The sequence below is a fragment of the Columba livia genome, chromosome 1, assembly GCF_036013475.1.
Source record: "Columba livia isolate bColLiv1 breed racing homer chromosome 1, bColLiv1.pat.W.v2, whole genome shotgun sequence".
In the NCBI taxonomy this organism is placed as follows: domain Eukaryota; kingdom Metazoa; phylum Chordata; class Aves; order Columbiformes; family Columbidae; genus Columba; species Columba livia.
The window spans coordinates 18,525,795-18,550,918 of NC_088602.1; the positions used below are offsets into that span (position 1 = coordinate 18,525,795).

The following is a 25,124-nucleotide window of genomic DNA, read 5'->3' on the forward strand; positions in this document are numbered from 1 at the left end:
ACACCACATGCTTCTCCGTGTCCCAGGAGGAATTCAGCCTCAGCAAAACCCTCCTGCAGGTTCTGCCTGCAGACAGTGCCCTGCGCCACCCCATGTCATCCTCGGTGTAACTCAGGGCAAAAAGTGCAAAGTTTTCCACCGAGGAAACTGTGAGGGCAATAGCACTGTTGTCTAAAAATGTATCAGAGGAAAATAAACATCAGGGAGAGAGAAGTTATTTAAGCTAAAGGACAATGTTGGCTTAAGAACAAACAGGTCATCCTGAGATGCACAGGATAGCTGGTTCTGGTGATGCTGAGATACCAAAATCTTAAACAACTTCAGGGGAAAGCAACAGTAATATTTACTGTCACGCACAGGCAATTTCTCCAGAATACTATTGTTATTAACTGGAAGGGTGACACAAAGTCCAGATAGTAAACACCAGAAATAAAAGTGTTTCCTTTCTTGTTGAAATAGAAGTCTTCTCTTCAGAGACTCTCATGGCACAGTTTCTGTGTGGGGTCATCGTGACTGACCCTGACAGTTAAAAATAAGGCTTTCCCACTAAAGGAAAAAGCTTAAGTTTTATTATCGCTACTGAATAGATCTAGTTTGATTGGAGAGGAGTCTAAAATGGACTATTCAACCATCAAATGCTTTTTTCCATCATGGACTAAGTGAAGATTAGAAGAAACTATGTATGTCTGATTTGTAGCAGGTGTTTCAGGGCATTAGAAGAGAACACAGCAGCACAATATTTCTCTCTGATGCAACTCATTCCAAGGCAACAGATTTTTGCCTGGAATCAATTCACTCCGAGACATCTAGGATATTATGCACAGTATTAATTTCACCAATCATTCCAAATCTTAATGAGCTGTTGCTTGCAAATCACTGTGAACCCATGGACAGCTCTGGGATTAAGTGACAGTCACTTTGTCTTTTACAATCCATGCAAAGGATGTAAAACTAGAGGCCAATGCAGTACCATATACTAATCAATAATTAATATCTTCATTACCATCAGAATTTAGTAATAATCCATTTGCAACAGAATTAAAGCTAATAAAACAAGATTATGTAACACTGTGTACTTCCAAAGCCCCCTGAAGTGGTACTAAAATACCTCAGAACCTCGAAGTTCATAGATGTTGAAGAAATTTATAGAAAATTAATGCACAGATCTTTAGGGGGGAAAAAAAGGGGAGTCATTATGTAAGCCAAGCAAAATGAGATGCACTTTATTTCTAATATCAGAAAAAAATACCACTGTTTCCTTGTCTCAGTGCTTCTCAGGTGTTCAAGTTCTCTTCATTCCTTGGTTAGCACTACTCGCAACTCCTGCACAAGAGCATGTTCGGGCAGAACGCAAGAACGCTTGGACTCAGTATTTCATTACTACCCCTTCCAGGCTAACCCCATAAATGTTACAGGAATGGCTACGGGGTGTCTCAGCACACTCAGAACAGGCAAGACCATGGCGGGTACTCAGATACTGCTACGTCCTGTGTACTATTACATTCTTGTCGCAAAAATAATAGATGCAATAGAAATTGAACAAAAAAATCTAAAATAATTGGAAGTAATCACATTTTACATGGATTTGGGGAAAAAGGGGTATTAATAAATCAGTTCGTGGAGCAGTGGCTCCCAGAAATGACTGCCTCCATATCAGTCAATATCAGGAGTGTCAAACTCATTTTCACCAGGGGCCACATCAGCCTCGCGGTTGCCTTCAAAAGGCCTAATGTAATTTTAGGACTGTATAAATGTAGGAGTAGTTACAGCCCTGGTCTCTAGAATATTTGCCTGTACTGGAGTTTCTCTGTTACTTACATATCCATAATGCAATATGCAGACTGTGGAGCAGAGTGGCTGGTGCACAAACACACAACGGGCACATTTTACTGACCCTGCTGGAGGCCTCATAACTTCAGCACTGTTATAGAATACATATGCAATGGATAGTACATAATACAATTGGATCTATATTGCATAATTATATACTATATATACAACTGTATAAATGCATGTATTATACATGTAATGAATACTATATATTTAAATATTTATAGTCTAGAATAGACAATATATAATAACAGCAAATAAAAAAATTATAGATGAAGCATTCAGAAGCTGGAAACTGTCAAACCAGGAAATTATTCAGTACCTCCTTTTTACTTCTCAATTAAGAGAAGACCTTCATATGAATATCTGCATTTATTAAGTTATTAAGGCCGCAGGCTGTATTTAGTCAGCATTATCAAAACTTCCATAGTGTACTGATTTGCTAAATAAGTTACTATAATTTTTCTAACACTTCAGGGTCCCAGTGCTCTATAATACGACTTTATCTTCAAATCACATCCCTCACCCTGTGCCCCAGGAAAGACGAAGGAGTTATGGTTGTCCCCATCGACTGGTGGCCAGGCTGACAGGATGGCATCGGCTCGCAGCTTTCCCAACCTGAAAGGAAAGCTCACTGAACTTTTCTTCGAGACTCATTTTAGACGAAGGCTAAATGATTTAATAGAAAATTCTGTGTTCTATAAATAAAACCTGAAAGTTTACAAATCCCTCCTGAAAGGTACCTAAACCCAAACATTTCTTACTACATAGAAAAATTGTGAAAACTGTCAGGAAGAGTGACAGCTGAGCTGGAGATCGGGGCCTAGGCAGGTGACCTGGGCCTGCAGGCTGGGCTCGGTGCTGGTACCGGAGCGGTGCTGGTTCCCCCAGTGCCGGTATCGGAGCAGTGCTGGTTCCCCCAGTGCCGGTATCGGAGCAGTGCCTCTGCCCCCAGTGCTGGTATCGGAGCGGTGCCTCTGCCCCCAGTGCCGGTATCGGAGCAGTGCCTCTGCCCCCAGTGCCGGTACCGGAGCGGTGCTGGTTCCCCCAGTGCCGGTACCGGAGCGGTGCCTCTGGCCCCAGTGCCGGTACCGGAGCGGTGCTGGTTCCCCCAGTGCCGGTACCGGAGCGGTGCCTCTGGCCTCAGCGCTGCCAGGGCCGGCCCGGGGGCGGCAGGACGGGGCGGCCGAGCCGCGCGGGAGCCGCACGCTGGCCAACCTCCGTCAGGTACGGGATGGATTTATTTCTCTGCTTATAAATCTCATTACCGTGCCACGCTGAATTTTCTCCTCTTTTTATGTGGCTCAGCTTCACGGGAGTTTGCCGGGGAGAAAGTGCGGCGGGTCAGGAAGCAGAGTGAGGGGTTTGCGCGGGGGCCGCCTGCGGCGGGGATGGCCGCGGGAACGCCGGAGCGAGCAGCAGCGCCCAGCCGCCGCCCGCCGGCTTCCCGGGAGCTGCCCGGCGGCCACCCCTGCCGAAGGTTCTGCCTGCCAGGGCCCGACCCCGCTGGCCCGCCATGGCAAAGGCCTTTCCACGGCTGGGCCACGGCGGCGGCGAGCGGGACCGCGGGACGGGACGGGACGGGACGGGACGGGACGGGACGGGACGGGACGGGACGGAGCGGCGTGGACTCCCCCGCGCGGCGCCGCGGCGGCGGGCCGGCAGGGGGCGCTGCAGGCGGAGGCCGCAGCCCGAGCGGCCGCGCTCGGCGGCGGGGCCGGCTCCTCAGCGCCGCATCATGTGGGCCGGCCCCTTCCATGGAGCCGGGGCTGCTGCCGAGCGCCTCCTGGGCGGACGCCGCCATGAGGCTCTGAGGGGCGGCTGCGTGAGGAGAACCCAGCCGGTCGCGCTGCGGAGCACCCCGAACCTGGCGCCTGCCTCGCCCCCGGGCAGCGTAGCCCAGCGCTGCGGCTGCTACTCGTGCCGCCGCCGCGGGTCCGGCCGGGCGGGCGGGCGGCCCGGGGCCATGTAAAGCGGCAGCGACGGGGGGAGCCGAGCCCGGAGAGAGGAGCGGCCGCCGCCGGCTGGGGAGGCCCCGCGGGGGGATCATGGCGACGTCTAATCTCTTAAAGGTGAGATTGGGGCCTGGCTGGGCCCTGCGTGCGGAGAGAGGCGGCGGGGGCCGGGCGGCCGGGGCTGCCCCGCCGCCGGCTGGGCCCTGCGGGGGGCTGGGGCGGCCGGGCCGGCGCGGACAGGCCGCGGGCGCCGCTGCCCGAAGTTGCGGTTCCCAGGCGCGGGGGGCGGGCGGCCCTCCCTCAGGTGGCCGGCCCTGGCGCCGCGCCCGAGTCGCTGCGGGACCAGCGGCCTCGGCCGGGCCGGCCCGGCGCGGCGCCGGCGCTGCCAGCACCCCCTCCCCCCGGTCTGCCCTCCCAACACGCGTCGTTGGGAAACAGCTCCGCGTCGTGCCGTTGGGCACGGTGTCGTCTCTTTGTTTATTTAAGAAGACATAGGCGTGTGGAAAATGAGTTTTAAGTTAAACAAAGAGTTGAAAGATGGCTTCGCGGTGGGCAGGTGTCATTATTTGCGTTGCCGCCGTATCCCAGCTTTTCTGCAGAGTAAAAAAACTCCTGGAGGCCTTTCGCTTATGTTCAACAGCCTTGGTTTTGCAGCCCGATGTCTGCACGCAGTTTCCCGGTGTTTGGTGGCAGATGCCAGTCACCCCGGGCTGCTGCGGGAGTCTCCAGCCTGGCAGCGCGGTTTCTGCGCTCGGGACTGCCCGTCCTGCTCTCTGTGGCATGTGTGTGCAGAGGCTGCGTGTGGCCTTGGAGGCCGTGCCAGCGCATGGAAGACGGGCCTACTTTAAACAACTGTTACTAATGCCTCCAGTGTGTGTTTCTAGAATATGGGTGCAGTTAGGATGAAAGGCCTTGGGAAGGCTCTCTGCTGAACTTTGTCAGTTAGCAATTTAAAACACATATAAATATAGAGCTATACATGTGTTCAGTACCATGTGTTATAGTTAAATGTGATTCTGAAGGAGGGCTGCTTACATTTCAGCAATCTGACCTATTTTGGGTGTATAGATTTGGCCTGAAACTGCTGCTTGTATCGCTGAGACACTCATTGTGAAGAAATGAGAAATAATTGATAGCCTTGTTTCTTCAAATAAAAAGTTTTTAGTATTTAAAAATAAGTTTTGAAATCGAAATGTAATTGAAATGAATTTAATTCATTTCTCCATACTTTTTATGCCTAAGCAGGTAAGCCTTAGACAAAAATCTAAAATAGAAGAATCCGAGAACATTGATGAAAATAACAACATCCTTTGAGAAGAAATGTGCTTTTTGTGTAAGAGCATGTCTTACAGCAGGGCTCGGGCAGTTATCTCCTCGTTAATGTTTTAGTCTATCTCTTTGCTATATGTTTAAGGATCTCTGGAAAGACTGATGTGTGCTTTGGTGAGACATGTGGTTGTATAGCCTGTAGCAGAGAGAAGACACATAGGCCTGCGCAACTTGTCGGCGTTCCACTTCAGCTTTTTTGGAAGAGTCCTAGGCGTACAGTAAGTGCAGACAGACTCAAAGGCCTTGGTTCTGTGAGATGACTCTTGCTGAACCGAAATGTTCGCATTGGCTAGTCGTGTTTTTGCAACTGGCCGTTGAATCACTAATATTTTATATTGACAGCAAGATAAATATATACAGTGTTTTAGGAATAGTGCTACAGAAATACCTATTCTAAAATAGGCCTTTCAGGTGACTTGGAGTGTTTTTGAACACTATAACTTACTAATGAGCGAGTTTTCTAAAGACAATGAAGTGTGAGTCCTGCATTACAGAAGGAAATATTATATAGTGGTTTGACTTTGTTTATAATGACACAATAAACCAATGCAAGAACTGGAACGAGATGAGGTCTTTTGTTCCCAAATTGTGCTCATTGGAGTGCTCTTAGGGAAACAAGCTGTTGATGGCAGGTTAGTGTTGATTGGCAGTGCCTCTTGCTGTTTGAGGCTGTGAAACTTACTTCTGCTTTAATGTTTAGGGAAGCAAAAAAAAGGGCAACATCTGAGCAAGGTAAAAAGATAAGATAAGAAAAGAGAGGTGTTAAAAATCTGTGAGGTTTTTCCCTATCTTTTCCAAAGAAGCCTGCATAATCAAATCTAAGTTAGGTTTAGACAGGTCTGGTTTTTGCTAACAGGAGCAAAGGGTTTTCTTTGGTTTTCCCTCATCCTCGTTCGACTTTCTACATAGCTGAGACAATGAAGTGAAATATTCTTTTGTTATTCTAACAGATACTAGCTGAATCTAAATCTGACTGACTGTTGTGATTTTAAAGGCCAGTGTTTAAACTGCACTGGTGCATAATTTTCCTAATGGTAAATTATTTTTTTAATGAGGAGCATATTCTCAGAGAGCCTTCTTTACATGCAGAATTGGAATGACCATTGCTGAATCCTGGTGAGATACAACAAATTGCAATGTGATGAAGGTATTGAGGTATTTAGTAAGAGCCAGCTGTTACGTGGTGAGCCAGTGCGTACCCTCCTTGTAGCAGAACTGCTTTGCCACGTTGAGGCCGTCACTTTCCTGTGGGTGACTGAGCCACTACTAGCTGAGTCCCCTGGAGCTTTTTCTCTCAATGTACTTGTGGCTGTGGCACTTCTAAAGTGGGGTACTTGGTTTCAGGGGGGTGTGTTGGACTCGTAAGCTGTTCCCTTTGCAGTGACGAGATGGTCTAAACCAATTCACTTGTGTGACATGAAGATACATGAGTTTTTCTGCAGCTTCTGGAACAGAAAGCATGTCAGCTTATGGCAGCAAAAGAAAAACCTGTAGCTGTATCCATGCTGACTGATCTTGACATTTCTGTAGAGCTTTACTGGAGCTGCTAGCAAATGCAGGAGTCCATCTTTGCAAAATGAATTGCAGCTTGAGTTTGATGTTAGGAGGAAGGAGCAGATTTGCTGTAGACTTAAGTGAAATGAGAGCTGTTATTCACCTTTGCCTTGGTTTAAAGGAAAAAGTAAGTCTAAAGAGTGAAGTTGTAGTATATATTTCAGTGGAGTGTGTGAAGTAGTAAAGTTTAGTGTTAAAATAGAACTTAAATCTCTGTGAACAAATTTACTGAAGTGACTTTTGAAACATAACATATTTCATAAGTGGAGTTATTTTTCCAAGTATTAAATTTTAAACTCCTATAATGGTCAGTTAGCCAGGGTACAGCTATCAGTCGGAATCCATGTTATCAGAGAAGATTGGTAAGTGGAGTAATTTTATTTTGTCAAAGGCGTGACTTACCTTCCTGCTTTCCTTCCCTTGGTAACTGTGGTTTGAGACAAGATGGGAAAGAAAAGTTACCCAGGACATACTGCTCAGAAATTGCATAGATTTGCAAGTGGCTTAGCAAAGTAGGAAATAGGTTCCTCATGTTGTCTGGGTCATTGGTGTATGTGTGACTTTGCTAACAACTCAGAATTACCACTGTTTGACCTCCTCTTCTACTACAGAATTTGGTTTTCTGGTGGACTAATAGGGGTAGAATTAATGAATGTCATTGGCACACAGTAGGTGGTATTGTGGACTCTTTCTTCTCGTAATTTCAGTACAAAAGCGTAAGGTCACGGAAGCCTGAGTCTGTCTAGAAGATGTTGAATTATTTGTTGAACGTAAAAAATAGTTTATTTGAGTGGGATTTTTTAATCAATTTTATTTCCTCTTTTGCTTGATTTAGAAATAAAGGATGAGGTGTAGAACAAAAGCGAACAAAAGTTTTACTCCTGTATATAGGAAACAATGTTCTAAACTTACCTAATAGCAGTTTCTGTCAAGCTTTATTTGGGAAATTATTTTATGGAGGTACGTGTTCGTTAGAAGCGGACATGCAGTTTTTACAACTGAAATGATGTTTTATGTGTGCTGCTTAGCATGAACTAGGTAGTCATAATCTAAATCAGATAAACACTACTGTTTGCAATTCCCCCCATGTTTTACAGTGAAAATAATCTTATCCACAAAGATATAGCATTTGTTTTTGATGCTCAGCTGTTTTCAGCAAAGGGCTGAATTGCATGTCTCCAAAAATGCAGAACAGGCTTCTTACCTCTTCCAGAAAACTTATGGGATCTACTCTGAAGTTTCACTCCAAAGGAGAACTTTTGAGGAAGATGGTTTTACTTACCTTATAGTGCCTTTTCTGAAACTTCTAGCTGTTCAGTAGCTGGTCTTTCAAGTTCATTATCCTGCAAAGAGGGACTGGGAACAGAAATATCTGCAAGTAGAAACTAATCATTTTCACAGGACCAGGAAAAATTAGAGCAACTCATCAGAGTTTAGGGAATAACTGTAAATCCAGCTGTATGTGGGGGGAGCAGGTAGGTGATGATTTTCCAAGATTCGGATTAATATTTATTTTTTTTCTTTACAGCGGCATAGAACAGGCAAAACTCGGAATTGGAAAACGTTTTCACTTCCTTTTATATGCTGAAAGAACTATAAACTTTTCAGGCACTGCTTCTGTCAAATCTATGTTCAGTACCTACTCCAGTGGTTTGATAATGCTGTGAGGCTTCCAGGTGCTCTTGCTGTAAAAAATAGTTACTGTGATGCCTCTTGCATCTTTGCAACTTGAAGATGAGACATCTTTACACTGAAGAGCAGCAGGGGATAGTTTCCAAACCGTGCTTATTCTAGATATTAAATAGCAGATTTCGTTGTAAATTTCCACATAGAAATTAACCAGAAGGAGATGGCTGAGAGAATGTGGCATGCTGCTTGTGCTTGTTTATCTGGAGAGATGTTAGTGGCAGAAGAGTGCACTTGTCAGAATTTTAAGTAGTTGGACTGTATTATTTGCTGTATTTGAAGTGAATTGTGTCAAATATGGTATTACTAGCCAAGACAATGATCTGTTCAAAAGTAAACAGTGCGTTGGAACATAATACTGCAGTTATTCAACCAGTAGTCTTTCTGCCACAGAACTCTCAATCAACGTTTTTTTTTAATTGCAGGTTTTTATTTTTAAAATGTAGAGCTGTAAGCAAATAGGATCACAACAGAAGCAATAAAACAGTTGTTTTTCTCTTGAAGTTTTTGTTTATTTTTGTGGAGGCTTTTTTTTGTTGTTGTTGTTGCTTGGTTTGGTTTAGTTTTTTAAATAATGGAAGTTAGCCTTTATACTACAGTGAGATTTTTCAGAATAAACAGAATGATATGGGAGCACTTCATTTCTTTAACTCTCCTCTTAATTTGCATCATAAGTCTGAAAAAAATCACCTTAGCTTATATTTTTTCGGCATGGTGTAAATAATTTTTATTTTTATGAATTGTAGCCTTACCATAAGCCAAACTGCTTATGGCCAGTTAAACCACAGGAAGGGAGTCTGTGATACAACAGCTCCTACATTACTCTGCTTCCTTCCTCTCTCTTTGCTACCGATGCCAAATGCACAGTGGAGAAAAAAGGTACATGGCAGCATCCACAGGTACTATTTCAGATTCTAGGCTGTCGTTTTGGTAATGGTAATTCATTCAGGGTGGGTTTGCAGCTCTGCCTCCTGACTTTCATTGCATGTACCTTGGTTGGGGCGGTGAAGCTGACTGTCATTCATGTTGTCCATGTATAACTCTGTTAACAGCTGAAGAATGCTTGCTGGAACTTGTTGCCTTGTAGGTAATGCAGTGAATAAAAGAAGAAGTTGTCAATCTGCTTCTTTAAGAAATAAATAATAGCTCTGTCACTTTTAGAATAGTACTGTGAGAAGTGTTGTTTGGCTATGGTGTTGTAGAATCATAGAATAGTTCGGGTTGGAAGGGACCTTTAAAGCTCATCCAGTCCAACCCCCTGCAATGAGCAGGGACATCTTCAACCAGATCAGGTTGCTCAGAGCCCTGTCCAGCCTGGCCTGGAATGTCTCCAGGGATGGGGCATCCACCACCTCTCTGGGCAACCTGGGCCACTGTTTCACCACCTTCATTAAAGCTCAGATGCCAGCTTAGGAGGGACACCTCTGAGAAGAAGGTATTTTTACATTAACCGTAGAACCTGCTATCCTTAAAGATAACTTTAAATAAGAAACTGTGTTATTAACAATATTTTTTTTCCCTTTTAGAACAAAGGTTCACTTCAGTTTGAAGACAAATGGGATTTCATGCGCCCTATCGTTCTGAAACTTCTTCGTCAGGAGTCTGTCACAAAACAGCAATGGTTTGATTTGTTTTCGTAAGTAATCTTTTAATATCTTAACATCCTTCTGCATAGTTAGAATACAGTTACGGTACTGCTGATACAGAAGTCATGTATGGCACTGACTGTGGGAACACATAGAACAAAATTACTCATTCAAGTTTTATTAAGTAGTAAGTGTGCCTACATCACTGTAAATGTGCAAAAGTAGAGTTTTGCTGAGATTCAGATTTTTGCAAATAAGATGGAGAAGGAACAGGAGAGCTTTTGACTTCAGTTGATCATAGTAAATAATTTTTGTACCTACCCACAACTTTTTGTTAGAATTAGAAAAAGTTTACTGCTTTGGCAGTAAGTTCATTTAAAGGCAGTTTGCTGAATGCTACATTATTTTGATTTGAATGGCTTTCTTCTAAAATAACGTAAGAACGTTACTGAAGTAACAGGGTAATGCAGCTTAACTGGTATAATTTGAATAGTTTTATACCCTAAGAAAATAATATATAATATTTTTCAGACAGTGTTTGCATTATTGTACTTTCTAAAAGCCCGGCCATTTTCCTCCTTCCAAAAAGCCAGTAGTTGCTTCCTGTTAGGTGATTATTTTTTTCTTAAAATACATCATGTGACCTTTGCCAACATAGTATGGAAGTGAGTTACAACATGTACATTGAAAGTATATCTGAAGTTATACTTGTCTCAAAGTTATTTTCCCTTATGTACAGTTGTAGCTTAAATCTGCAGTCTCTCCTTCTGCTTTTTAAAATCTGTCACAAAAGTGTTTTATGTTGAAACGCAGTCTTGTTGCAGTCTGTATCTTTATTGCTCTTTTTGGTGAGGATGGTGCAGCGATTCTTTTTACACCCGTCTTACTGCACCTGTCACACTTCTCTGCCAAGCAAAAGGAAATGTAGTTTATCATGTAATGAGTTTTAATATCTTATAATGTCTCAGCTATAGTAGTTGGCAGAAACATTATATAGTTAAGATACAGATTAGGTTCTGAGTCATTGCTTTCATTTTTAATAACTAGTTCAATAATTCTGCATTGATATTGAAATTTTCCATTTGTTATTTTTCTTCTAGCTAAATTATTGAACAGGACTTAGGTAATTTTATGGCTGAATTAAGGGTATTGAAGGAAAGGATCCCACTCCCTTAGGTTGCTGGTTTTGGACAGTGCTCCTTGTTAAGCTTTTAAATAAAAATTCAAAATCTGTAGGTGTCTTCTACCTGCCCTTTGAGTATAATTATCCAGTATTGCTTTATTCACTGCTGTCAGAGAACAGTGGTGTTCTAAATACAATAACACCTTTTCTGCATGTGAACGTTGCATAAGTCTCACAAGTGAGGAACACTTCCGTAAATCATGGGCCAGCACCTGTGATCTGGGTCAAAGGAACTCTACCTTCTAAGTTCTGCCTTTTCAGTTAAACTAAAAAAGATGCTTTTGTATCGAAACAACTGTATTGATTTAATAGGAACATGGCCATACCTTTAGATGATATAGTTGCTTTCCTGCAAAGATGTGGCCTTATTGTTAATAGGAGGAAGACCCAGGGGATGGTAAGGAGTCAAAAAAGTCTTGCTAGCCCACGTTTTATGTGACTTATGGTTAGGACTGCAACTTGCTTTATTTAATCTTCAGCCTGGTTGTCAGCTAGGAAAAACAGGAGTTTATTGGAATGTTGACTAAAACTCATTAATAGAATTTTGCTTTGTGATGCTGTTTGGTAGCTTTTCTGCAGTAGGGTTTCACTTTAGAATGCTACTCATCATGAAATGTTTATGTGATCTTATTAAACTAAGTAAAACATCTTTTAAATTACCTGATGCCTCTGAGCTCAAATTTCTCACAAGGAGGGTCTGTTTCCTTTGTAGCACAAGGATGTTACAGTGCTTTGATCCTGAAACTGTGGGTGAAGGCTGCATGTTAATGAATAATATGAGCTGAGTAGTAATGCTTCTACTGGCAAGTGATTTCTGTCTTTGTCAAAGAAAACATTTGTCCTTAATGCAATAAGAATAATTGATTAGATACTGAAATCAGAATTGGCTTCCGCATCTCCTTGACCACAGCCTTTTCCTAGATAGTTGCTGTTTCTTGCTTCCAAGACTTTCTTGCAGCTTCAGTCTCTTCTCCAAATGTGTTTCCTTGCTTGTCACTGGGATCTAACCATGTGTTGTTTGACAGTGATGGATAAAAGCTGTACTTATTTCTTAGGCATACTTAAATTATGACTGTTTAAGCCTCATACATTACAGCATTAAACTTTGAGTAGCTGTAACTAAAAGATGGATAAATTATTTTTTAGAGATGTACATGCAGTTTGCTTGTGGGATGATAAAGGTCCAGCAAAAATCCATCAGGCTCTGAAGGAAGACATCCTTGATTTTATTAAACAGGCACAAGCAGTAAGTTCTTAATGTTTCATAACTTCTATTCCTATTTTTAGAAAAATAACCAAGTAGTTCTGACTTTCATTGGATCTAAATGCATTGCTTTTTTGTTTGAAATTCTGTGATGTTCTGGAGATCGTAATTACCCTGCGAACTTCTTTTGACTAAAATACAGCCGTGAGCTTTTGCCTTGGCTCATTGTTTTCTCACAGTCCTTGAAACTGGGGTGGGCAAGGTTTGTTTGTGTTATAAAAAAACAACCGCAAACAAATACCCCCCCAGCATTATTTTTGTTTATCCAGCAGTACTTATGGAACCTTCTTCCAATTGAAAACTTCTTGAGGCAAAATTTTCTATAAGAAATTACTGTCTGGAAAAAAAAAGTAGTTTGTCTAGCTTCAATGCTATGCTGACGTGTTCATGGATGGCTTTAAAATAAGCCATATGTATGGTGTACTAGAAATATCTGTGCTGTTGACTTGGCAAGCCTAACTGTCCAGTTTTATGGGCTTTTACCCAAGTGATCGAAGTTGTCAATAGATTCAAAGAAAATTTTTGTGTTTGTAAAATGTATAGCAAAAGATGTTTCCTGTAATAAGGGGTTTAAAAAGAGGGGGTTGTTGTGAAATTAAAAATAAAATAAAAATCCTGTGACAGAAGTTTGGAAAGGAGAAAATGAAAGTCTATAAAATCTCTTAGTGAAGAGATGTATGCCACTAAAGCTTTGCTTAAAGGAAAAGAGTTTATTATGGAGGCCTTTGTATAACCAGGCATATAAATGTTGATTTTTAAGTTACATCAGCTTGCTTGTGTACATGCACAAATGCTGTGCTGAACTAAGGCCTTCTATATGGTCTGCATTGGTTGGTGTTTGAGTGGCATCTTTTTAGGCATTATGACAGCTATTGTTCAATGTAGTTGTAGTTTCTAGGCTTTAATAAAATATGCATGTTAACTAGGTACCTGGGTCTAATGAAAGAAGATGCTATTGCATAGTATATAAGATAGTCCTCACAAGTTTGGGGTTTTTTGTGGTTTTTTTAGGTATGGTTGTACCAGTACATGCCTTTAGACCAAAGGTTTTAATCTTTTTGACTTGCAAATGGCTTAAAACAACAACAAAAAAAGTTAATTTGGGAATTGTAAACCTACTGATTACCTGGTTGCTATTACCTTTCATAACCTTTTAGAAATGGTCCACGTGCCTTGGGTTGATAACTACTTCCCTAAAATAAATGGCACTTAAATATGTAGACTTTCTTATTCTGATATATCGGTATATTTGAATTTTCTACAAGCAGTTATTTTCAGTATAAGCAAAGCCAATCTATATTTTGTGCAGATATTTGTTTATAAATTACCTGCTCTTCTCCCCGCCTCTTCCAGAGAGTGCTGAGTCATCAAGATGATACAGCTCTACTAAAAGCCTACATAGTGGAGTGGCGCAAGTTCTTCACACAGTGTGATATTTTGCCCAAGCCCTTTTGTCAGTTAGAGATCACTTTAATGGGCAAGCAGGGCAGCAACAAGAAGTCTAACGTAGAAGACAGTATTGTTCGAAAGGTAAGTGATAGATTTTAAGAGTTTTGCTGCACACTGTTCTGCCTACAGTAACAGTACAGAAGGGATTCTGTAGCTGAAGATGAAATTGTGCTAATCATGTAATATGATGTTATCATTTCAGTGGGAGGGTCAGAACAACACTGCAATAGTTTCACTCTGTTTCTCTAGTTTTGCTTTTGGCTATTAACAGTTTTGTTCAGGTGATTAAGGTTGGGCTTTGGGTTTGTTTGGGTTAGTATGCTTGTGTAATTATGACTTGAATCCTAGGGCAGGAGGCAGTTTTAAATTCACCTACTGTTTCTATACGTGTGAGTAGCAAGAGTACTTGTATATATGTGAGTAGTTTTTGTACTTCTAGCTTATTTCTCTAGGCCAAGATCTTAGCTGGAGCACATCTCTGCATTTACAAATGACCATTTATATATTGTCATCTTAAGTTAAATATGGCTATTGATCTCCTAATTTCCCTTTTTTCCTCCGAACTGTCATATCAGTGAAGGGATTGGACATGTACAATTTTGTGAATTTGATCCTTTTACTATTTCATATCAAACAACTAAAGGAAGTCCAGGGTTTTGGGTATAGAGTGCTCAGTGTTCTGAGTTGCATCGGTAATGGTCCTTGAAATTGCATTAGTCTTTTATTATAAGAAAAACCAGAACATATCAGTTGTAAAGTGTTAAGTCCTTTAGTTTAATGTCATTCATTATCCCTTTTCATTGCAGAAAGTATCTGTAGGGAGATGAAATGTCTTTAGAAATCTTTCCTTTGGTACTGAAGATCATTTTAACTGTCCCCCTGTCTCCAGGATGGGAAGAACAAAATAGTTCAATTGCGTTAATTTGGGCAAGCGTTTTTTCCTGACCCTCATATTTTGACATCTGATCCTCTGTACCCCTTGAAGAAAAGGAATAGAGAACAACAAAGAGAGGAATCACCGCCTTGTTACCTTTTTTAGTTCCATTGTTTGTTGGAGAAGATGTGAACTTATTAGATTCTCCAAGATCTGGCAAACTTGAACTCTTAACTCCGCTGCCTGCAGAAGGCAGGAGAACTAAAATGAAATAAAAAGAAAAGTGGAGTGGAGAAGGTAGTGAGGAGAAACTGGGAGAAAGAACTGGTGTCTGACAACTCAGATTTTGTTCAGGATTGAACCTGATGGAGATGTGTCTTGTCTCATCTGCAGCCCAGTTAGGACCATTTCATGACTGGGACATGAAAGCCGAGAGTCTCCAACCTACCTTATTATTTCATATTTGCTGCTGAAGGTCACTTCCTGTTTCTGGCATCAGTCTCTGTAGTTTTCTAAAAAAGACCTTCTGAAAACTTTTCCCGTGCTAGAGAAGTTCTTCATATAGTCACTCAAAATTATATCTGTGTTTTCCTTCAAATATCTCCACAAAAGTTTCTTATCCATAATGTCTAAAAGCAGTTTGACCATGACAAGGCTGTTAATGTGCCTGCCAGATTGCTTGACATTATATCACTGTTTTCTTCTCCACTTTATACTTGTTTCAGCTCTTGTAAACCAATTCTATAATTGTACAGTGCAACCGTAATGTGCATATCAGTGATGTTAAAAGAATGAAAAAAAGTAATCGAGGAAGCATAATCAAGCACATCTTTGTTTCTGATAATGTTCCAATGTTTTAAACAATAATCCCCTTCCAACACATATGACTTTGGTGTCAGAAATGGAAATTTAGATGAAATAGAGAAACAGTTATGGAGAAGTTAAGAACAAAGGATTATGAACTTAACTCTCTCGAAAGACTGTGTGACTTTTATTAGATGCTTGCTGTGTTAAAATGTAAAACACACAAAGCAAGAATGGACCAAGACCATCTAATCTTTACTATTAACTTTGCCATGCAACTCTTGAGTCGTCCCTAAGGCTGATTTTTTGCCAGCTTATTCACAATCATGAGGTAAAGTTTGAATTGACAGATTTTGATTTCAACCTGCTTTCCCCTGCTAATGCAGGCTCACAATTGGCATGCTTAAACTACATTCATAGCAGTTACTGTCAAGTTTGAAGATATTATAAGTTTGAGCTTTCTTCTAAAGCAGTGAAATTGCATGAGTTGGATAGAAAACATTGTCTTTTAAGCTTTGGCATAATGTCATTAGGTATTCAGTGACATATAGAAAGAGCCAGCTCCAGTGTCTAAGGGCAAAATAAATGACCACAGTAACTTGAATTCTAAGGCAAAATAAGTTTTATAACAAACATATGGCATGCTTTGAGTATTTACTGCTGAACAGCTGGTGGAGCTTAGGTGGGCATAAGTGTGTCCTGGCCTGCTAGTGAGCTTTTTGTGTTGCTCAGCTGCAGCACGCTGGCTCTGGTGATCTGCAAATACCTTTGCAGCAGTGTCAGAAGCGATCTCACACACACAAAAATCACACAATGGAACGTGAAGGGGCCCTTGACTGATAAGGATTTTGTTTGGAACCTCCATAACTAAGTTTAAAACTTCACAGTGCTTAGATGAGGTTTGGAACTTTTTATAAATAATATATGCTTTACTTGCATATTGAACTTTCATGAATCTCAAACCATCATTTTTTTTTCTTTACATAACCATGATGTTAATTGAGGTTTTGGTTTTGTTTAAGACTGAGCCTGCCAAATAGTGAACTGTGTTTGGATGTTTGGCTTAAAAGTACCCCCTGATACTGCAACTCCTGACACATTGCATTGCTGGAAAAGTTACTTGACTGATTACTGGGAACTGTAGAAATAATACATAATTATTGAATTAATGTTTGAATCAAATACTGCTTCCTCTTGCTGTCCAGTTACATAAATTAAGGTTAGAATGTAAGCTGAATATTACTTCTATAACAAGTTCAGAGCAAGATCAAGAACTGCTGTATATATATAACGAGAAAATTACATGATGAATTGCTTGATTTCTGTTTCTGATCTCTCGTGTTTCTTTTGGACAAACATAGGTCTGCGTGTACCTTTCTGACAGGATATTTTTTTCCTTCCCGATACACAGCTCATGCTAGATACGTGGAATGAATCCATATTTTCAAATATAAAAAATAGACTTCAGGACAGTGCGATGAAGCTGGTTCATGCTGAAAGACTAGGAGAAGCTTTCGACTCTCAGCTCGTTATTGGAGTTCGAGAATCATACGGTATGTCTTGCGCACACTGACCTCTCTTGCCTCCTCGCTTTAATAACTGAATGTTCATCATACAAAGTTGACAGCTGTGGTAGGGCTGGAATGATTATCTCAGCATTTTGGATTGATTTTTTTGGTTGTCGTTGATATGTGATGCCAATTAAATTCTGATTAAAGTCTTTAACATCTAATTGATTTAGCTGTGTATCGGTTACCACAAAATCAGTGTCTTCCAAGAGCAAACTACTCTTTGACTTTTTAGGGTTGCAGGTATAACTTTATGTCTATGCTGCTTTCTGTGCTGTTTCTGGTTCTTTAGGCAGAAATGCTGAACAGGCTGCATCTCGGGACTCCCAGTCTTTGCAAAACGGATCTGTGTATCTGAAACTTCTATGGCATTTCAGTATTGCCTGCTGCTGCCTCAGAGCTCTGCAGCCTGTTGAATTAAACTTGTGGTTAATACTCTCTCAGATGGCTTTACAGATATCCAATTCATTTTTTTTAAGTGGATTCCATTTAAGGACTTTATTTATTAATTTATTTGTAGCAGGTGAGAGGAAGGTGGAGACTTTTTTCCAAATATTGCAAAGCACTGCAGTAAGCACACTGCATCCCTGCTTGTAAAACAGAAAAATAAAAACCAACTTAAGAAGTCTGAAATGAAGACATTGCGATTCTAAGAACAGTGTCTAAGAAAAGCATTTGCTCAGTCACGTGGAGAAATTTTCACTTTATTAGGCATTATGCCAAGCTTTTTCTTCTTTTATTTTTAACCCTTTCCAATTTTGCAGTTGTATGTGTATTTCTGGTTACCATGTTTGAATGTCTAAGATGCTGGAGATGAGTGTGTAATTCTTTCCAGTTCCCTATAGTTAACCTAAATGATTTTGGAGCAAAGACTGGACGATTTTGGTTATCCTTAGGGATCAGAGTGCATTTATAGGATATTACAAATTGTTCAGTGCAACCTTTTAATACAAAACTCACTTTAATGGAAGAGGTTTGCTTATTCTTAGCCGCGTACGTTTTTAAGACTTTAGAGTAAGTTTGAACTTTCTCTTTGCAGTTAACCTTTGTTCTAATCCTGAAGATAAACTTCAGATATATCGGGATAACTTTGAAAAGGCATATTTGGATTCAACAGAGAGATTTTATAGAACACAGGCTCCTTCTTATTTACAACAAAACGGTGTACAGAATTATATGAAATATGTAAGTAAAAATTCCGTTGTAAGGTTGTTTTGAAAGTCCTAGTACTTAAAATGATTGCTTTTCTACTTTTGCACAGGCAGATGCTAAATTAAAAGAAGAAGAGAAAAGAGCACTACGATATTTAGAAACAAGGCGTGAATGTAACTCTGTAGAAGCAGTAAGTATAATGTGTAGAAAAGTTGATGTATTATATTTATATAGTATCATTACATTGCAGTTTTGATTTGTGTGTGTGTGTGTTACAGTATCAACTGTTGATTTTATAACTATCCATTGTATTTTTTTCTTGCAAAAATCTGTGTTACTTTCCAATCTGGAAATTTACAATTTCTAGAGATGTTTTGATAGTAAATGTAGATCAAAAGTTCAGATTGAAGGGCAGGTTTTTATTTGATTTGAGTTTTATACTTTCATTTTGAGTCAGGTGCTTAACAGTGGATGAGAATGATGTTTGAAAATAGCTGGCCAGTCTAGTAGGTAAAGGGTGTCCTAGTGCTCATTCAGAATACCTGAAAGAGTTATTGCTCCTTGCAATCAAGAGGAGCAGTAGAAATTTCATTAACGCTGTTCTAGATTTCCTCCTAGGCTGAAATATGGCCATTTAATATAAAGGATACTTTTTCTTTTTTTCCTGCCCCTTCATACCCCTTGAGCAATATTTTACATGGTCCAGATTCTTGAGTAAGGTTTAACTGCAGTGAAGAGTTGATGATTGTCTGTGTTCAAATTGGTTCAGGAGACAACTTATTTTAAATAAATACCTTTTAAATCTGAATTTTCTGCAGTGGATCAAAATGTATTTAATGTCTTCTGTTAAGCTGTAAATTTTGCACGGATATAAATTGTAACTTCTGTAAAGAGGCTGACAAAAGAGAGGTGGTTGTGACTTGTACAAACAGTTTCTGCTCTAGATCCAGCCACAGTGTCTTGTTCAAGCCAACCAGCCTTGTCCAAATAGGGTGTGCTGGAATGAGAACTGCTCTGAGCTCTTGGATGTACGCTTGGAAACTAAGTAGGGTAGTTGGTGTTCCAAAAGTGGTGGCTTCTTTGAGAGAAAAGAGGCGACAGAAATATTAAGCTCATTAGTGGTTTGGAAGAGACTTTACCACTTCTACATTTTGAAGAAATATGTTCCCTGTATAGATTTTATTCAAACTACATGTATTTTTATGAATTAGTGAATGAATTAATCATTTTATAGAGCATAGTTTTTGAGAACAGGCTAGATTTTGTGTCGTGGCAAACTTTAGACAGATCAGAGTTTAGTATTCAGATGGCTAAACGAACTAATTCTGTATTTAATATATTTCAGCTAATGGAGTGCTGCGTCAATGCCCTGGTGACATCTTTTAAAGAGACTATTTTAGCTGAATGCCAAGGCATGATCAAACGAAATGAAACAGAAAGTAAGTGAAGCTTAAAGAACAGTGCAGGATGAACTCAGCATCGGCTGCACAAAAATAGATTTGTTTGTAGATATATCAAATTACTGTTTTTAATAGATGGTGGCAGTGTTCCATAGATAAAATATTACTGCATGTGGGCAATTCTAACCCACAAAAAATTACCATCATTGGTTACTGGTTTTTATATCGCTTCTGAAATCTGTATGTACAAAACCCTAATTTGAATGACTGGATAGCTTTCATTTTACTTGAAAGAAAATACTATTTTGTGCTCTGTTTTCTTTATTTTTCCTACAACCTATTTTCCTCATGTTGACCAATTCTCGTTTATGTTGCATGTGTGTTATTTTCTATTTTGATCGTTCAGATCCAAATGCTCCCCCTACATTCCACCTCCACTACCCCCTGTCCCCTGGAAAAAGAAAGTGAAGCATTTCTTTACAAAGCTGTTTTTCTGAAAAGCAAGGAGGCATTTTACTTATTCTGATTATTGGTGCAGGACCAATAGGTCAAGGAACAAAATCTCTGCAAGTTTTTAGTCTGTTTTTATAGCCAGTGTGTCGCTGTGAGTATTGCAAGTTAGCTCTGCACGCCTTTTTACAGTTTTCAGAAGTTTGTTTTAAACTCTGCTGCCATAATTTGAGAGGTTGGTGTGATTCAAAAGTCTTGTGTTGGCTCTGTATGATAAATTAAACAAGTCATTAAAATGCAATAATTCAAGTAGAGAAATTGAAAAAAATAAAAGCTGAAATCGCAGGGTAATTTTTTTTGAAGTCTCAGTATCCTGCGGCCAGGGAATATTTACTAATATCTGTGTGAAATTTTAATTTCTATGCAAATGTGGGAACTTTTTAATGACTTAGAATGGCCTAGAAAATACTCACTTCTAAAGCTAGCATTTCAGAAAATATTTGACCTCAAAACTATGTCATGCTCATCTGTTCATTTAGCAGTGTGATTTCTGGCAGTAGTCCAGAGCTAAATCTAGAAAGCCACCAAACTTCTTATGAGTATATGTTACAGCCTTTGGGAGAATACAGCAGGCTTATTTAAATGCAGAGCTTCAGAAGGGTTCATCTGTAGCATCCGAAGCATCTTTCTTTAGAAACTTGTTGAAATATTCACACAGTTCTCTCTTTCCTTATGGCTACGTCTCTGCCCCATGATACTGCCTGGTTGCAAAATACTTCTGTTCCGTACATAAGAACTCAAGCATCTCTTTCAGATATTTTTTTCCTCTCCTCCTATACCTACCAGTGCTGTTTAATATGTTTTAATGAAGGATGCAGGTGGTTTAAAATATACTTAGTCTGGAGCTATACATAGCAATAGATACATCCAATAGTATTCTCTGCTGTGCTTTGCTTACGCATGTGGCTTTCTGGTATTATTCGCCCCAAAGTATTTCATGATGTTTCCTTTATTAAACAGCATGTGACAAAAAAGGGCTGAGTTTTTGGCTGTGAGCAGCGCACTACTGTAAAATACTCTGTTACATTAAGCACTTAATATTTACATACCATGCAAAGGAAGGCAGGCACAGTGTTTTCCATCAAGGATGTCGTAACTTGCAAACAGGCTTCAGAATTGGCTTAGTGCGGTTTTGTTTGCTTATAGTATTGGGGATGGGAGGCCTAAATTTTATTCTTGAAGTATTTCATGACAGAAATAAAAAGTAAACTTGACGTTTATGAATACAAAATGAAAACAGAACTTGTTTAAGTGCCCCAACAACTGCAATATGCATTTCTTTTGCTTTCAGTGTCCATAATGTGTTCTGAGAGAAATTCCAGTGGCATACTCCTTTTGGTTTTGTTACTTTGATCTCTGTCTTTGAAGAATCTGGGTGGTTTTTGTTCCTACAGTTTGAGGGATGCACCTGTAGTCTGCCTTTGTCATTATTTATTAGGAGAAATCACTGATTTATTTTTTTTCTTGAATTATTCATGCTGTCCCTGGTTTACAGAAACAGCTGTAGAGCCTTTTAATGTCATTTTGTTTCCTTCTTTGCACCACCTCTTCCTCCCTTTCACCCTTCTTTAAAGTACAGATGAAAAGATCTAGTAAAAGTCGAGCGAGCTTTTTGGATTTACCCTATGTAATGTATGCTGCCATCACTTAGAGTACATGTAAATTGCACTGAGAACACCTCTAACTCTTTTTTTCTTGTTCCTGAAATCCCATTTTTGAGCCCATTGTGAGTTGTCTGTAGCAGCCCTGCAAGATCTTGTTTCCATTCTTTAATTTGCGTAGTTACATTCTAAAGGGATTTTTTTCCTTCTGTGCATTGTTTTTCAGTTCGTTTCTGCAACAGTTGTTGTGATACAGAAGTTGATAACATCTTTTTCATCCTCAGTGGTGACTGGGTCTTGCAGGTGTTGCTGACAGAAGTGTTGTGGAGAAAACAAAGACAGGGCCTCTGGCCTTTGTGGCCTTTCACTCTAGATATAATATTGAGGAACAAAGCAAACCTGTCAATGTGGGGTTTTTTCCTGTCAGAAAAAGAATCAGAGTCCATGATCAGTTTGTTCTGCTTGTGATATTATATGTGTAAGCAAATATTACATTGCAATAAATATCTCTTTTTGCCTACAGAAGGATCTCCTTGTGGGACCAGAATTAGGACAATATTCAAAACATTTTTCCTTTTAAGGGTTTATCTGGTCTTTACATACTCAGTGTTCCACTTGAGTTATCCCTGGCAGAAATGTTGTATTTGTTTTTATACAGGTCTTTGACTGGTGGTTTTAACAGTATTTGTATCTTGCAGAGTTGCATTTAATGTTTTCACTGATGGATAAAGTTCCGAATGGGATAGAGCCTATGCTAAAAGACTTGGAGGAACATATTGTTAGTGCTGGACTTGCAGATATGGTAGCAGCTGCTGAAACTATTACTACTGTAAGTGTATTGGCTTTTAATAAAATAACAATGTAAAACCAACTTTGTGGAAGTTAAATATTCTTTAATTGTGGGACATACATGTGAATAGAAATAATTTTTGAAGATTTTATGTTTAAACGTCAAATTTTGTTCCACTGAAAGTTTTAAATGTTTTTAGAATTTGGTTTTTATTCCTTACATTTTCAGTTGTAGCTTTAAAACGTGAATCTCATTTGCAGTAAATAAATGGTTATAAATTGTGTGGGATACTTATATAGTAGGATTGTGTTAGCGTCTTAAAAAGGCATAATCAATTTCCTCAGAATTCTGACTTCCCGATGAAGTTTGATATTTGTTTTTAATCTGAGCGTGGTTATTCAGTGTGGAAATGAAAGTGTTTTCCTCACTGTTCTTTTTCAGCTTTTTATCATCTTTTTCTCTGGGTCTAGGAGGTCTGAGTGTCTGCAGCAATTAGGACATGCCTCACTGCTGCTGGAAAACTTCTTTAACATTTATAAATTCTTATACAGTATTTGAAAGTTTTTATATATACACATATATATTTGTATGTTGGAAATACTATCCTGAAAGTCTCTGTTAAGGCTTCGATGCTGTAGAGCTCTTCAGTACAGAGAATAAAGATAAAATGCTCATTCGTAGTGGCTTGAGGATACTACATTATTACAGATTAGGGAATTGCATGTAAGCTCACACTGAATTCTGTGGAGCCTCATTTTTTTATTTGAATTTTGCCTCTTTAGGATTCTGAGAAATATGTAGAACAATTGCTCACACTATTTAATCGATTTAGTAAGTTGGTTAAAGAAGCTTTTCAAGATGATCCAAGATTTCTCACTGCAAGAGATAAGGTGTGTATTTCTGCCGCTCATTCATTTTTGGTTTAAGAATTGTCGTAATTCGTATTATGATGTCTCTGAAATCCTTGTGCCCATTCACTATTAAATCTAGAAGCTGCTCTAACTCAAGTAAATAGACAGACTGAAATATTGATGAAACTTACTACCAACTGATTAACTTTTAATTTGTGTTGTAGTCGTGCATAAAGTTGCATTGATGTTTAGGTTTGTAATGTGGTAGAGTACGTCTGAAGATGATTTTTGTATTGAGCACCTTCGTATCTGATGCAGTAGTGCACAGGGTGTTTCAAAAAGATGAACCTGGTTTGAAACGTATCTCTCTATCTCTGCAACCATGAACTATCAACTGTCATCTCGATGCTGTCTGTACAGCAGGTGGAGGGAACGTAGAGCATTTATTAAAAGGTTACTAAAACTTGATAGCTCATTAAACCGTTAGTAAATTTTTGTGTAGTTGTAATATATTGGAGCCATTTTTTGAAACACCCTGTTTAGAATTTACTACATATTTGGGCGTAGTCTCATTACTTCAGATACACAACCTGCTCCATGCAGTCCCTTCCCAAGTTGTTGCTTAAAGGAAAGTAGTATGTTAATGGAAAAGAGGAAAATGCAAAAGATCAGTGAATGGGAAATTGAGTCATAGGGTTTGAACTCTCAAATTGAACATAAAATCCACAAACTTTGGACTAATGTAAAAAATCAGATTAATGTCATGTTACGGTAATCTAAAAAGACAGACAAAATCTTTGTGATTTGTATGTTAAAGAAGTAAATTAATAATCTCCAATTATTTTTCAGGCGTACAAAGCAGTTGTGAATGATGCTACAATATTTAAACTTGAATTGCCATTGAAGCAAAAGGGGTAAGCCACATAAACTTCATGTGAATCAAGCTTTTAAAATTGTTAAAGATTGAGCTTCTCTTTTAAAATATCTCTTCAAAATGTAACACTATGTTTAAAAGTGCTTTGTGTTCTTCACTTGATGGAATTTCAGGTTGTTTATCAACCTCTGGTAAGATGCTCTTCACATGGTAATGGTTACTGAATAGCAGCTGGTTTAAACTCAGGTTTATTTGTAGCAACTTGGGATCTGTTCTTTTATAGTAAGGAGTCAATTTGTTAGCTGAACTAAATAATACTTTCCTGGGATATTAATTCCAAAACCTGAGTTGTATAACTCTGCCACAACTTCAGCAGAAGTCCTGGGGGAAACAGCAGCAATCTTTATGGGAATAACTGTGGCTGGTGAAGGTGGAACCACGCACATCTTGTGCCAGCTGTGGGTGTGACCTGTCTGGGTGTTACATTTTTGTTTCAGTGCAGGATTAACCAGGTTAGTTTAAACACTTTCTAGTAGATTAAGCAGACCTGTGTGACTCAAGAAGAAAAACCGTACTTACAGTAGCCACTCTGCTAACTCAGCCAAGAGAAGGTACCAGTCAATTAATTGATAGCATTAATTGATAACATTTAATATGTCATGTGCCACTTGAATAGGAATCTGTATGTATTTAGGTGGTTGGGATTGGTTACGTGTAGTTTGTAGCCTGGTTTACTATGGAAACAAAGTTTATGTAGCCAGGCAGCCAGCTTCTCTTTCCAGTTACTTCTCCTTAGGGATGGATGGGTATAAATACCTGTTCAGCATTCTGGTTCTTACTGTGTTTGGTTTTGGACTGATGGTC

General features: G+C 39.6%; 1 protein-coding gene across 2 annotated transcripts in view; it reads left to right on the top strand.

Annotated features, from left to right (window-relative positions):
• The first annotated feature begins 3,587 nt into the window (after window positions 1-3,587).
• Window positions 3,588-25,124, top strand: part of CUL5 (cullin 5) — a 32,730-nt gene continuing 11,193 nt past the window's right edge. For both annotated transcript variants that reach the window (XR_010469584.1, XM_065048914.1), the window contains exons 1-11: window positions 3,588-3,902; window positions 9,881-9,990; window positions 12,270-12,369; window positions 13,741-13,917; window positions 16,926-17,067; window positions 18,122-18,267; window positions 18,344-18,424; window positions 19,580-19,673; window positions 22,444-22,574; window positions 23,318-23,425; window positions 24,236-24,300. Coding sequence is in view for 1 of the 2 variants with exons in the window: in XM_065048914.1 (XP_064904986.1) it covers window positions 3,879-3,902; window positions 9,881-9,990; window positions 12,270-12,369; window positions 13,741-13,917; window positions 16,926-17,067; window positions 18,122-18,267; window positions 18,344-18,424; window positions 19,580-19,673; window positions 22,444-22,574; window positions 23,318-23,425; window positions 24,236-24,300 (1,178 nt within the window). In the remaining variant the exon portion in view is untranslated. The remainder of the gene's footprint in view (window positions 3,903-9,880; window positions 9,991-12,269; window positions 12,370-13,740; window positions 13,918-16,925; window positions 17,068-18,121; window positions 18,268-18,343; window positions 18,425-19,579; window positions 19,674-22,443; window positions 22,575-23,317; window positions 23,426-24,235; window positions 24,301-25,124) is intronic.